The sequence below is a fragment of the Salvia hispanica genome, chromosome 5 (genome assembly GCF_029641045.1).
Source record: "Salvia hispanica isolate PSC_SH4W2 chromosome 5, Shi_PSC_v1, whole genome shotgun sequence".
Classification (NCBI taxonomy): domain Eukaryota; kingdom Viridiplantae; phylum Streptophyta; class Magnoliopsida; order Lamiales; family Lamiaceae; genus Salvia; species Salvia hispanica.
Genome location: NC_142696.1, coordinates 2,121,687 through 2,136,711, shown reverse-complemented (window position 1 = coordinate 2,136,711; position 15,025 = coordinate 2,121,687). Strand labels below are relative to the sequence as shown.

The window sequence follows — 15,025 nt, the reverse complement described above, 5'->3', positions numbered from 1 at the left end:
TCCGTCCTTTAAAAATAGAAACTAATTCCATTTTGATTTGTCCCTTAACAATAAAGTGACACTCATTCTTCACAAACAATACTTTAATCACTTTTTTTTTCTCTTTGTCTTACTTTAATAATTGTGCATTAAAATTCGTTCATTTTAAAAAAATTCTATTTTTATAAAACGGACACAAAAATATTTTTCACATTAATCCTTTATTGCTAATCATCTTTATGCTTGCAGAGATTGGAGTGACTATTCAACTATCAACTGGTGCGCCTCTAATTTATACTTTACTTACTATATTAACTTGTGGTGTAAAATTAAACTGTTGATGCATGAAATTGTTCAGTTCAGAAAACGTCTTCAGATGCCCGATTCTCCATCTCCTCAAACATTTATCAATGTGGATCAATGAATAAAGTGGTGCATTAATTCTACCTTAAACTATAAATAGTGTAAGGAGTTTGTGACGAGCCGAAAAGCAAAAGTGTAAGTAAGGAGTATTTGAAATAGGTATGTATAGGGTAGTGATAAAATGCAAACTCATATATTGTACAAACTCCAAACTTTTTCAACACAATATCAACATAATGTCAACACATTATAAAATTTCAAGATTCTGATATCAACACAATATCAATACAATGTCAACACAATATCAACACAACATCAACCGTTGACATTGTGTTGACATTTTTTGTTGCTATTATTTCATGATCTGTTGATATTTTCTAAGGGTCCAGATCATAGTTTGGAATTTGACAATATTTAGACTTTGCATTTGATCACGTCCCGGTATGTATATATATAGACCCATATACATTTATTCCAAAGTGTCATTTTCTTTTCCTTCTAGAATCCTCTGCTTTTGAAATAGGTATGTATATTCTATTTATTTCTAATATTTTATTATAAATTATCTTCAATTTTTAATTACAAAAATCAGGTTTATTATTTATTTGACATTTCATACAAGAACGTACTAAAATAAGAAGACTAGAAGAGCTAACTTAGTTTATAAAACATTTTTTACGTGTGGTAACAATCCGCCCCAAGCTCAAAGTGAGATTCCATTTGAAGGTGTCCTAAATTTGCAATTGGCGCAAAATGATTTTTTTATCTTACTTTATTCTTCTATATTAGAAATAAATAACAACAAATACCATGACAAAATATGAAAGACACACTAAACTTGCATCATTAAGAAAAACTTACATCATTAAGAAAAACTTAAATATTTTATAGAAGAACATATAATTTCACATAACAATATAAATATAAAATAGGTTATAGTAGTTATTAAAGAAAGCCCGAAACATATAACACGACTTATTAAAATTTTTGAAAAACTTAGATTTTACAAAGTAAACCGACAAATCATAATTATATAATAATAGCAACAAAAATTAATTTTAGTTCAATCTAACTATTATCTAATAATTAAAAATCTAAAATATGTGAAACAATTTTATAATCATACATTCCAATATTCCGTGTAGCAATATTTGTAGAATTTCATTATGAATATTTGTTGATTATAATTTTTATGCCTCATGCACTCCGATTTTAATAAATCATAATTGAAATATCATACTTTTCAGAAGGCGCACACATCTATGTGTAATAAATTGAAATAAAATAAGTACTACTATATAAAATAATAATATATCTAATTTAAATTATAGTGATTAGATTGTAATTTATTAAAGTTTTTGAAAAACGGGAATACGAAATGATATTTAATTGAATTTTTAACCGTGAGATGTGATCATTTTCGATCTCAATATTTTAACGCAATAGAAAGACACGATAATTTTATTGTACTATAGATTATAATATTCAATAATGCATATAACAATAATTTTTAGCAATTAAAATAAATTACTTATAAACTGAACTTGATTAATTTACTAAGCAGTAATTAATTTAGCATAATAACTGAAATTTAGTTATGATAAGCATAGATAGATAGGATCATATTATGCTTATAACACCCTAATCCAAAATCAAGACCAAATCTCCATTCTTATATTTTAAAATGAGTGTAAATCTTATGAATCTCAATAAATAGTAGAAAAAATATCAACAAAAGAGTAATATCGTCATTATGTTATCATATGATAATTTTCGTGAATGTTTTTTTATATCAACATAGTGTATTACAAATATCAACAATATGACATAAGAATATCTACACTAGTACAAGAAAATATCAACACGTATTTCTTAAGATTTTTACATGGTTTTATTGAAATTTTTACACGGTTTTATTGATATTTTTTGATGTATTTGTTGATAAAAATCTGGTTATCACATTTACGAAAATTAAAAAATATCAAATTTTATCATCCGAAAGTCGTTGGAACATATGCAATTGAGATCTCGTTGGATCCTTATAAAATTATCTTTAATTTGATATATTTTTTTGCGAAAAAATAGTTTAAATCGAAAAAGTTACGTAAATTTAAAGTTTTAAGATGATTTTAATGAGAGAGAATAAACATTAATACCCTCTAACTTTATTTATTAATTTTTTTAATTAAAAATATAATTCATGTGACATTATTTCAACCACTAGATTTTCTAATCTAATGGCTAAAATTTAGTCTTAGTTTGGGATTGCTAATTAGTTAGCAATTGATCACTCCCTAAATATATAATTTGAACTTTAATAACAAAATCATTCAAAACATACTAACTTCAATAAGAGCATGGAAAAAAGATTTTTTATTTCTTTCATACATACTAAAAACACAAACCACGGCAACTTTACTACTACTTGAATAAAATTAGAATCTCAAAATATGAAATTAATAAGAAGCATAGTCATAAACATTATCATAAACCAACAAATAATGACACTTATTTAAATTTCTATTGGTTAAACATCAGCAAAAACAAAACAAAAAAAAAGTGTAAATCATTAATGAGCTACAACGATTAACATTGGATCTATTGAAGACATTATTATGAGTTTAAAAAATAAGGTATGTGATTGTCAATAAAGCACAAGGTTAGTAAAAAAATTTGTGACATCTTTGTTTGGTGGGATGAGACTTGTTGCCCTTAATTCTAGAGCTTCTGATCTTAGTTTGGATTATTTGATTTCTACAACTCTTGTGCCTTCAATTTAATGCTCACTCAACTTGTTTGTTTCCTCAGCCTACACAACAATTTGAAAAGGACAAGAAAGAAATTTAAAAAAAAAATACTCCACTTGCGATGTTTCCACTTAGCTACCTAATTTTGATGCAAAAAGCATAAGATGTTTTTTTGGGAATGTTGTTTTTTCATATATGTCATGTCGGGTCGGATATGCGACGGTTCCGGGTCGCTTGTGAACATATAAATATAATCATGGAAAATAATACTTACTACTATATATAATACTACTACTATATATAATACTATCACAATCTATTTTTTGGCGCCGCTGTCTCACCATCTCCATCACTCCCAAATTCAAGTTTAGTTATCAAGGTAATCTCCTCTCGTTCTACACTTATTTACAAGATCCAATTTCTATGACGATGACTTCTGTTTTCTGGTTTTGAATTATAGAAAAGCTTAATTGTATTTAAATTAGGTTTAAGATTTTTTTAGTCGCCCCACTCCCAATCTCTGTGTGTTTTTGAGGTTAATTTTTTTGAGCAATATTAATTCCATAATACAATTAACGCGATTAGGAATATTGAAATCATAAATCCTAGTCATAAATCATGAGTATTACCAAAGTCATAAATCTTATAAATAGGACACCAATTCTATAGTAGAGTCGAAATTCATTGGCTGGAGAGAAGAGCAAGAGAGTCAAAATATGCTTTTACTTTTTTTTGGTATCTACCGTTAGAGATCCTCACCGATATCCTATTGAGACTTCCTCTTGAAAACATTGCAACTTGCAAATGTGTTTGCAAAACATGGCTCACTATTTTTCTAAGTCACATCTTTCTAAATCCGCCCCCGTCCTTGTGGTCTCGATACCGTCTACGAATTCAAATTGGTTCAATGTTTTCAAATTGGAAGAGAAGCCCGAACGCAAGCCGATTAATCCAATCACCAAGTTTGATTTCCCCCAAGCATCAACAATACAAGGTTCTTCCAATGGTTTGCTTCTTCTAAAAAATCCTTTTCGTGATCATCTTTATGTATGTAATCCTATCACCCGTGAATATGTTGAGCTCCGTGGCCGTCTTACTCGCCCTCGAGAAGATTGTTATGGAATTGGAGTGAGCAAAATTAGCGGACAACATAAGGTTGTCTATCTCAACCCTACCTACGACGGATGCCATGTATACACTCTTGAATCAGGATCTTCATGGGGACGCGTTGAAGGTGTTATCCCCTCGTTTGATTGTTGTCATAGCTCCGTTGCTGCATTTGTTAGAGGCAATCTCTACTGGTTTGTTTCAAAATTTCGGGTGCCCCCTTTCATTTGCTGCTTTGATCTTGAGACAGAATGTTTTAGCACTTTCTCTCCACCAATTGAATGTCTCAAGAGAAACAACGTTAACCAGGGAATGTTGTGTACTTTAGGAGATTGTCTGTGTTTTTGTGATGAGAAACCAGAAGTTAAAAGTGACTATTATCACGTGATCTGGTTGTTGAAGAAATATGAATTAGTTGAGAAAAGTTGGTGCAAGGTATCTGTCAAAATCAGGCAAGGACCCGAATTATGTGTCCTCATCAAACATCCTCATTATGGTCAGTGGCGAAGGTAAAGAGGGGCCGGGGGCCCATGGTCCCCCCATGAATTTGTAAAATAACTAGGGGTATTTTGGTATTTTCACCATATGTATATGATAAAGGTATAAATATGACCTAAACTACACGTATACAGGTATACTCATATTCAATTACTTTTGCCTCAATTACTTTGCCTCTCCTACAGGCGCCTGATAAGGCTAATTTCATGCATTGGTTATGTAGTGAAAAACATCACATTTCTGCTGGATCTAACAAGTTTTGTTAAGCCAGGTGTGTGTGTAGCGCTAGATCCAGGAGATGCTGGAGGAGGATATCTAGCGAGGAGCAGGAACGGAATCACGAGGAAAAGCTAGAGGAAGGAAGCCAAAAGCTGAGGGCAATCAAGTCAATCAATACCTCGCTGGGCCCCACCTCGAAGCTTATAAATAAAGGAGTGCGCAACAAGAATGGCAGATCGGTTACACTCCACACACAGTCACGCTCTTAGCACACACACTAGGGATATGGGAAATTTGGGGTGGTTTTCGTTTTCAGGAGTCTCGTATCAGTGCATCACCGTCCCTTGAGGGCGAAGAAACAATTGTTCTTTTAAAATTTCTGTTTGGTACTCAGTTCAGTCTCGAACTTCACGTTTGGAAGTCGAGCTTGTTGTTTTGTTGCTGAATCAGTTTATCCGTTCTGTTTACGTTTGATTTGCCTTGATGAAGTTGGATTTCGTGTTGATTATTATGACGCTTGCTATTTTGGTTTGTTTATTTGAGATGTTCTCTTGAATTTGTTGCTGAATATTTTAGGAGATTCGAGAATCGTGGTATTGAAGTTGTGTTCGGTTGGATTTTTGTTCGGATGCTTGGATCCGGAGTGGATTTAGCATCCGAAGTGTGGATCTGAACAGGGGAGGTGAAATTTGTGCATGAGATTATGGGGATTTTGTTCTGCTTGGTTTGCTTCGTCTAGTAGTGTGATTTCCGTCGTTGTTTCGTTTACCGTTAAAATTATGTTTCCAATCTACATCTGAGTTTGTTTTTCTCGATCTCTGCATTTATTTGTGTTCGTTGAAGAAGATGAAGTCATTTTCAGTTGATGCTTTAGTTAGTTAGGCTGCAGATTCGATTCTGTCCGTACTTACCTTTTTCAGAGTTTGGTCCCCACTTGTTTTAATCTCCTTGGTCTAGAGATGTTCGTAGAAGTCCCAGATCTAGTAGTTGATTTGATTTAGTTCTTATACATAATTCATTTTTTTGCCTAGATCTAGCAGTTAGCATAGCATACTTTATTTCCAAATTCACTTAGTTAAATTCCTCAACCCAAAATATGCGTGGCAGCAGCCAACCCAAAAATAGTTTCCAATTCTCTACGCATGTATTTTACGAGTCCATCTCTGTGGGATCGATCCCTACTTCCCTGTGCTAGTTTAGTATCTGTGGTTGAGGGTTTTGAAGGTTTGCTTGCGTACCAACGACCAGACTTCCAGTCTTGTGAGTCTCTAGACCTTGTGATCTAGTTGATTTACTGGATCTAGGAAGTGTGTAATTAGAAATTGATAGGATACAGCAAGCAGAAAATCAACTCTTCAAATGGCGCCGTTGCCGGGGATGGATGGCGTAGTTTGTTTATGTGTTTAGAGATTTGGTGTAAATAGTTTTAATCTTTTGAATTTCGCTTTTGGCAGTTTATGAGCAAGGGCTCAAGGTCAGGAATCTGGAGCAACCCATCTTGGTCAAGGAACGTGCAGTTGAAGTGGCAAGTCAGGGAATCAACATCCGCCATAACTACCAGATCGGGGTTGTCAACTGTAGATCCATTTCCGTTTGAATCAGGGAGTGAAGAAGAGTGGAATTCATCGGGGAAAGAGGATTCACGGTCGTCGTCAGAAACTGAGCATTCGGAAAGGGAGGAAGAGGAGTCTGTAATGGCAAACTTAGTGGACCTAGACCCAGAGATTGGTTCGCTAACTGCACATCTCGACGGAGAGCCAGCTCATGCCATAGTGTCAAATCAACGTCAGCGGTCTATTGAGATCAAGACGAATGTGCTGGGCGTTTTACCTACATTCTCTGGACGGAGGAATGAGTGTCCTTATGAGTTTTTGAACGAGTTTAGTAAGCTATGTAGCATCCAGAAAAGGCCTAACGAAACTACCGAGGAGGACTATCGCCTGCGAGCGATTCCATTTGCATTGAAAGGAGAGGCAAACACTTGGTTGCTGAGGCTTCCACCTGACTCGATCACCACATGGAGGGATTTCAAATTGGAGTTCCTGGACTATTTCTTTCCGTCCAATAAGACAAACGCTTTGAAAAAAGAAATTCAAGAGTGTAAGCAGGACTACGATGAATCTTTAAGCCAATATTGGTCTCGGTTTAAAGGCCTGCTTGACGCTTGCCCAAATCACAGGATGACGGAGGCTGAAACATTTTATCTATTCTACGAAGGGGCAAATCCTGAGTCCAAGGACTTAATGAATTCCTCGAGCGGGGGGAATTTCACCAAGAATAAGGCAAGCGAGGCACGCGAGATTCTGGGAAGATTAATCGACGCGAAGAAGGCGTATGACTGCCCGCGTGCTATCATGAGGAGAAGCTCCGCGAACACAGTTAAGGAACGAGAAGGAGAAGAGGTTAGAGACAGAATAGATCGACTGGAGAAGGCACTGCTAAATGCCATTGAAAAGAAAAATACCCCTGGGTCGACTGATAAGGAAAAAAACCCAGGTCAAGAAGAACATCAGCTTCAATTTTACAATAATCCCTCACTCGATGGAGATTTCCAAGCTCAAGTGAATGCAATGGGGAATTGGAATCAAAGTAATCAAAATACCAACTGGAACCAGTGGAAGATTAAGGAGGCACCATGGAGGGACAATCCTTGTTTCAGATGGGCTGAAGGGAACCAACAACCACAGTCACAACACCCAGGTCCAGCGGAGAACCAGCAGACATGGCCCAGCCGGAATCAGGAAGGACCACAGCATAATTCTAACTGGGCAGGGAAGCAGCAAGAGGGGCTGAACAACTGGAATTTCCGTAACCAAGGGGATCAGCATAACTGGAACAACAGGAACCAGAGCAACCAAGGGAATTCTTATGTGCCACCGCATCAGAGGAACAATTCAGGAAACAATCAAAATTTCCAACAGAGTCACCCAGGTCCAGCAACCCAGTACAACAATAATCAGGGAGGTCAGGGAAATTTTCGCCAGAACCAGGTGGTTGGAACCAATCAAAATCAAGGATTTAATCCCAGTTCAATTCAAGGTTTCCGACCACAGCGGAATCTTGATGACATGGTGCATGACCTGGTAAATTTCCAACAACACATGCAGAATAACATGCAGGCTAACAATGACGTGGTGCACAAAATTCAAGATGCCCAGCAGGAGCAGAAGTCTGCCATGGACATGTTGGCAAAGCAGATGTCCCAGTTGGCCACGTCGCTGAACGAAATGCGGGGAAATGAAGGGAAATTGCCTGCCACTGTCAAACCACCAGACCGAGCAAATATTAGTCAAATTACCTTGAGATCGGGGAAAGGCTATGAAGGACCGAAGCAAGTGATAAACGAGGAGACACCCTCACAGATGAACGGAGAAAAGGGGAATCAGAAGTCTCGAGGAGATGATCCTGGACTCAGAGAAATTCCTATACAGGATGACCTCCAGGAGGGAGATTTAAGGGGATCGATGCCTCGACTAAGTGACCCATTTTTCCTTGATCCAGAACCTGAGTTGGAACTTAAAGAGGGAAGCAGGGAGACAGGTGCAGCCCCAGCAGGGAGTTCCACGAATGCAGTAAAGCGACCCAAACCATTCCCATATCGAGGAGAAGCCAAGAAAAAGAAAGATGATACTGAGGACCTTGTGGAAATATTTAGTAAGCTGGAGATTAACCTACCCTTTTTGCAGGCTCTGAAAATACCCACCTTCAGCAAGTTCATCAAGGAATTCATAGCAGGAAAAACCAAACCTGATGGGAAGATTGTTATAGGAGAAAATGTATCCGCCGTGATACAAAAGAGGAGGATGCCGTCAAAGTGTACAGATCCAGGTATGTTCACTCTTCCTATTTCTATAGGTGATATTAAAATTGAGCATGCCATGTGTGATCTAGGTGCTTCGATAAATGTCCTACCGCTGTCAATATATAAAAAATTGGTGGGAGTCAGTTTGGTCGATACTAAAGTAGTGATTCAGTTGGCCGATAGAACATGCATATCGCCTGAGGGAGTATTGGAAAATGTCATAGTCAGAGTGCATGATTTCCTATACCCAGCTGATTTTCATGTGATAAAAATGAGGGGTAATGAATCTGCTGAGTCTAGTGGGGTGTTACTGGGGAGACCCTTCCTTCGCACCGCGAAGACTGTTATTGATGTGTTTGATGGAACCATATGCCTGGACTATCATGGGGAGAAATACACCTTCAACATTGAAGAAGCTATGAAAAAACCGCTTGATGTTGAAAACTTGCATGTTGTAGATGTAATTAACCCCCTAGTCCAAGAATATCTTGAGACTGAACTAATGCAGGAACAGTTTGACAATTCGGAGCTGAGCCAGACTGTAGAAAAGGAGGTGACAGGATGGTGTGAAACTTTTTTCACACAGGACTTGACAGATGATCAGATCAATGAAGCGATCATGGCATTCTGCCACCAGCCACTATCATTCCAATCAGCCAGATCTGTTCAGGAGAAGAGCCCAGACGAGGGAGCGAATCTAGAGGAAATGGCGCCAAGAAGTAAGGCGGAGAACCCTTTACCTCAGGAAGCCATCACACCGAAGAAGGAGTTGAAAACTTTGCCTGAAAATTTAAAGTATGCATACCTGGAGGAAGGAGAAACTTGTCCAGTGATAATTAACAGCCGCTTGACTGAAGACCAAGAGAGTGCGCTGCTGGAAGTAATAAGGAGGAACAAGAAGGCCATAGGGTGGACACTTTCTGACCTAGTTGGAATTAGCCCTGATCTTTGCATGCACCACATCAGACTAGAGGAAGGGGCAAAGGCTCGGCGTGATCCACAAAGGAAACTGAATCCAAACATGAGGGAGGAAGTGCTCAAGGAAGTTCTGAAACTACTGTCCCTTGGAATCATATACTCTATTCCAGATAGCGAGTGGGTCAGTCCGGTTCACATGGTACCGAAGAAATCTGGAATACAAGTGGTGAAGAATGACAAGAACGAGTTGGTGCCTACTCGACTGGTCACTGGATGGAGGATGTGCATTGACTATAGGAAACTAAATGAAGCCACCAAAAAGGATCATTTTCCTTTACCATTCATTGACCAGATGCTAGAGAGGCTGGCTGGTAAACAGTATTTCTGTTTCCTCGACGGATATAGCGGTTATTTCCAGATTTTCGTGAACCCAGAGGACCAGGAAAAGACCACATTTACATGCCCTTTTGGAACTTATGCCTACCGAAGGATGCCATTTGGTCTATGTAATGCACCAGGGACATTCCAACGTTGTATGATGAGTATTTTTTCGGATCTACTAGAGGTGTGCATCGAGATATTCATGGATGATTTCACTGTATATGGAGGCTCATTTGATACTTGTTTAGCCAGCCTTGACCTAGTGCTGCAAAGATGTCAAGAGAAACATCTAGTCCTGAATTTTGAAAAATGTCACTTCATGGTAACTGAGGGGATTGTTTTAGGTCATGTGGTCTCTGAAAGAGGAATACAAGTGGACAAGGCAAAGGTGGAAGTGATTGCAAAGCTACCTTACCCTACAAATCAAAAGGAAGTTAGAGGATTCCTCGGTCACGCAGGGTTTTATCGAAGGTTTATCAAGGACTTTGCAAAAATTGCGCAACCACTCACTCATTTGCTGCACAACGATGTGGAGTTCGAGTTTGATGAGGGATGCAAGAGGGCATTTCAATTGCTCAAGGAGAGACTAGTGTCCGCACCAATTATCAGGGCACCGGACTGGAATCACCCTTTTGAGATAATGTGCGACGCGAGCGATTTCGCTGTGGGAGCCGTCCTAGGGCAGAAGATAGATGGGAGAAACTACGTAATTTTCTATGCGTCCAAGACACTAAATCAAGCTCAGAAGAATTACGATACTACGGAGAAGGAAATGTTGGCTGTCGTCTACTCGTTCGAAAAATTCCGCCCTTATCTTCTTGGGTCAAAGGTTATTGTTTTCACTGATCATGCAGCAATAAAGTACTTGCTAGCTAAGAAAGAATCAAAGCCAAGGCTAATTCGATGGGTCCTACTTCTACAGGAGTTTGATTGGGAAGTAAGAGACAAAAGAGGAACAGAGAATCGAGTGGCTGACCACTTGAGTAGAATTCATCAAGGAGATACGGACGAGGCTATTCCCGATGTTTTTCCCGAAGAGCATTTGTACTATATGGACGAACCACCTAGACCGATAAGCTGGGAATCTGTCTTAGTTTTAACCGGTCCAGGAGAATCTGATCGAGGAAAGCGCGTACGTAACGCAGAACCATGGTACGCAGACCTGGCAAATTACTTGGTCACGGGAGAGGTGCCAAGTTCAGAGGAAGCTTCCCGGGCCCAGAAGATGAAGCTTAAAAGCGAAGCCAAATATTACTTCTGGGATGATCCTTATCTTTGGAAGATGTGCGCAGATCAGATAATTCGACGCTGCATTCCTGAATGGGAACAAAGAGATGTACTCCATCATTGTCACTCCTTGGCGTGTGGAGGGCATTTCGGACCAAGGAGAACCGCAAGGAAAGTTTTAGACAGTGGATTCTACTGGCCTACATTGAACAAGGATGCCTTTGAATACTGTCAATGCTGCGAAAGATGTCAACAGACAGGGGGAATCTCGAGGCGAGATGAGATGCCCCAAGTGCCCATAGTGATGTGCGACCGCCCAGAGGTTTTCAGCGTAGACTACTTCTTCAACAAGGGCTTGTTGCAAACTCAAGGCAACAAGACTTACTTCTATTCGCTGGGAGATAAAGCGAAGGCGGAGCCGGAGGAAGCTGAGGAGGCCATGCCAAGTGAAGAGGTGGAAGAGCTTAGGAAGGAGGTGCAGGACATGAAAAAGGAAATGCAACTGATGAAAAAGGAGATGATGAAGGAACTCGGGGGAATACGGAAGGAACTCAATGGGAGTCGGGAAGAAGTAAAAGTTCTGAGCAGCAACGTAGCAGATTTGGCCACGAAATGTGCCAAACAAAGTGAAAGAGTGGCGGAAGCTGTGGAGATATCTACGCGGATGTTGAAATGGCTGCATCAGACGCTTCCCTTGACCCAGTCGAAGTCGACTCCTGGGTCAAGTGGCGAGGCACAGAAGATCATCCACAGCAGTCCCTCGATCAAGCCATTCCAGCAGTTGACCACCCCGACTATTCCCGAGAAAGTTCCAAATCCACCGAGGACGAAAATGCTAATGAGGAAACCAGGACTCGATCAAGCTGCAGAAGGAAAGGAAGAGCTGGAGCAACCAGCGAAGAAGAAAGTGAAAACAAACCGCCCCAGTGTTCCACCACCGTCTGGCTCTCGCGGGAGCCAGCCCCAGAAATGAGCAATTTCCCCAGACCAAGTAAATTTTAGTTTTTGTGTTTCTTTTTCTGTGTTTTATTTCCATGCGTTGCTGTGTTTTATGCTATCTTCTCCCACTTAGCCCAATGCTTGGTCTAAGTGTGAGAAGTTCTATGTTTTCTGTTGGTTTATTCTTCTCCCACTTAGCCCGTTGCTCGGTCTAAGTGTGAGAAGTGAAATTGTTGTTTAATTCTGCATTGAATTCTCTGTTTTCCCCCCTTCACGACGATGGCTTGAGGACAAGCTTGAGTGAAGTGGGAGGGGGAGAGGAATCAATGCAGTGTTATTATGCTTTGAGGAGTTGTAGGTCTAGGATTGTATCGCATGAACTAGTGGATATAATACGGCAGATTCCCTTAGGGAGAGTAATTGAAAATAGGAGGTATTCCAACTTAGAAGCCTGATTCTTTAGTAAGCCGAACCAATCTGAATGAAGCAAGAACGATAGTAAATGCCTTTACTTGCCTAGTTGTGAAGCCCTACTCTAGAGGTGAGTTATAAGCCTGTGATAACACTTAGAGCTAACACATGTCAAAAGTCTGCCACTGAATGCTGAAGGAAAAGAGAAAAGAAAAAAATAATAAAAAAAAGGGAAAGGAGAAAATATATAATCGCAAAAATTTGGAGGTATAAGCTGGACGAAGTCCAGAGGAGGAAATAAAAAGAGAGAAAAAAATCAAGGAGGTATAAGCTGGACGAAGTCCAGGAAATCAAGGAGGTATAAGCTGGACGAAGTCCAGGAAATCAAGGAGGTATAAGCTGGACGAAGTCCAGAAAGAAAAAAAAAAAAAAGAAAAAAAGGGGGATAGTGACGGAGGATAGAAGGAGAAATTCTCATAACCCGAGGCTTCAGTGGTTTGGCAATAACTTAAGAGAGAATCGGTCCTAACATCCCTGGTAAGGAATGAGCGATCGAGTGAATCTAACAATTGGGGAAGTAACAGGCTATCTTGACGAGCTGACAGGTTGGCTAGGTAGAGGGGAGAAAAAGGCCTATTTGGAGGAGTGCAGCCTGTTGGATTGACCTTAATCTTGTGGGGACGGTTGTCTAAAAGTTGAAACCAGTTCATGCATATGTGTTTATATGTTTTCATCCTATGTGATTATGTACTCTTTGTTTTAGTGTCTAGCTTTGCCTCAGTTGTGTCTAGGTGTAGGAGTTTTGTCTAGAGTCTGTAGAGTCGGTCAAGGGGATAACCATGCTTGAAATTCGCCTTATTCTTCTTTTCTTCTTGTCTTTATACTTGAGGACAAGTATGGTTTAAGTGTGAGCAGTTTGATAAGGCTAATTTCATGCATTGGTTATGTAGTGAAAAACATCACATTTCTGCTGGATCTAACAAGTTTTGTTAAGCCAGGTGTGTGTGTAGCGCTAGATCCAGGAGATGCTGGAGGAGGATATCTAGCGAGGAGCAGGAACGGAATCACGAGGAAAAGCTAGAGGAAGGAAGCCAAAAGCTGAGGGCAATCAAGTCAATCAATACCTCGCTGGGCCCCACCTCGAAGCTTATAAATAAAGGAGTGCGCAACAAGAATGGCAGATCGGTTACACTCCACACACAGTCACGCTCTTAGCACACACACTAGGGATATGGGAAATTTGGGGTGGTTTTCGTTTTCAGGAGTCTCGTATCAGTGCATCACCGTCCCTTGAGGGCGAAGAAACAATTGTTCTTTTAAAATTTCTGTTTGGTACTCAGTTCAGTCTCGAACTTCACGTTTGGAAGTCGAGCTTGTTGTTTTGTTGCTGAATCAGTTTATCCGTTCTGTTTACGTTTGATTTGCCTTGATGAAGTTGGATTTCGTGTTGATTATTATGACGCTTGCTATTTTGGTTTGTTTATTTGAGATGTTCTCTTGAATTTGTTGCTGAATATTTTAGGAGATTCGAGAATCGTGGTATTGAAGTTGTGTTCGGTTGGATTTTTGTTCGGATGCTTGGATCCGGAGTGGATTTAGCATCCGAAGTGTGGATCTGAACAGGGGAGGTGAAATTTGTGCATGAGATTATGGGGATTTTGTTCTGCTTGGTTTGCTTCGTCTAGTAGTGTGATTTCCGTCGTTGTTTCGTTTACCGTTAAAATTATGTTTCCAATCTACATCTGAGTTTGTTTTTCTCGATCTCTGCATTTATTTGTGTTCGTTGAAGAAGATGAAGTCATTTTCAGTTGATGCTTTAGTTAGTTAGGCTGCAGATTCGATTCTGTCCGTACTTACCTTTTTCAGAGTTTGGTCCCCACTTGTTTTAATCTCCTTGGTCTAGAGATGTTCGTAGAAGTCCCAGATCTAGTAGTTGATTTGATTTAGTTCTTATACATAATTCATTTTTTTGCCTAGATCTAGCAGTTAGCATAGCATACTTTATTTCCAAATTCACTTAGTTAAATTCCTCAACCCAAAATATGCGTGGCAGCAGCCAACCCAAAAATAGTTTCCAATTCTCTACGCATGTATTTTACGAGTCCATCTCTGTGGGATCGATCCCTACTTCCCTGTGCTAGTTTAGTATCTGTGGTTGAGGGTTTTGAAGGTTTGCTTGCGTACCAACGACCAGACTTCCAGTCTTGTGAGTCTCTAGACCTTGTGATCTAGTTGATTTACTGGATCTAGGAAGTGTGTAATTAGAAATTGATAGGATACAGCAAGCAGAAAATCAACTCTTCAGCGCCGTTCTCTGCAATTCAAAGTAGCAGTCTTCTAATTCTGTAAGTATTTGTGATAGCCGATTAAAATATATTTTACTTATTATAATTGTTTTGATTTTTGGCCTTGTGCTGTGAAAAAAACTACTAAA

At 39.2% G+C, this 15,025-nt stretch overlaps 1 protein-coding gene across 1 annotated transcript; it reads left to right on the top strand.

The window, feature by feature from the left end:
• The first annotated feature begins 3,908 nt into the window (after positions 1 to 3,908).
• Positions 3,909 to 4,709, top strand: LOC148924193 (F-box protein At3g07870-like). Its single transcript, XM_089058639.1, has one exon. The coding sequence runs from the start codon at positions 3,909 to 3,911 to the stop codon at positions 4,707 to 4,709; it is 801 nt and encodes a 266-aa protein (XP_088914765.1).
• Positions 4,710 to 15,025: the final 10,316 nt, after the last annotated feature.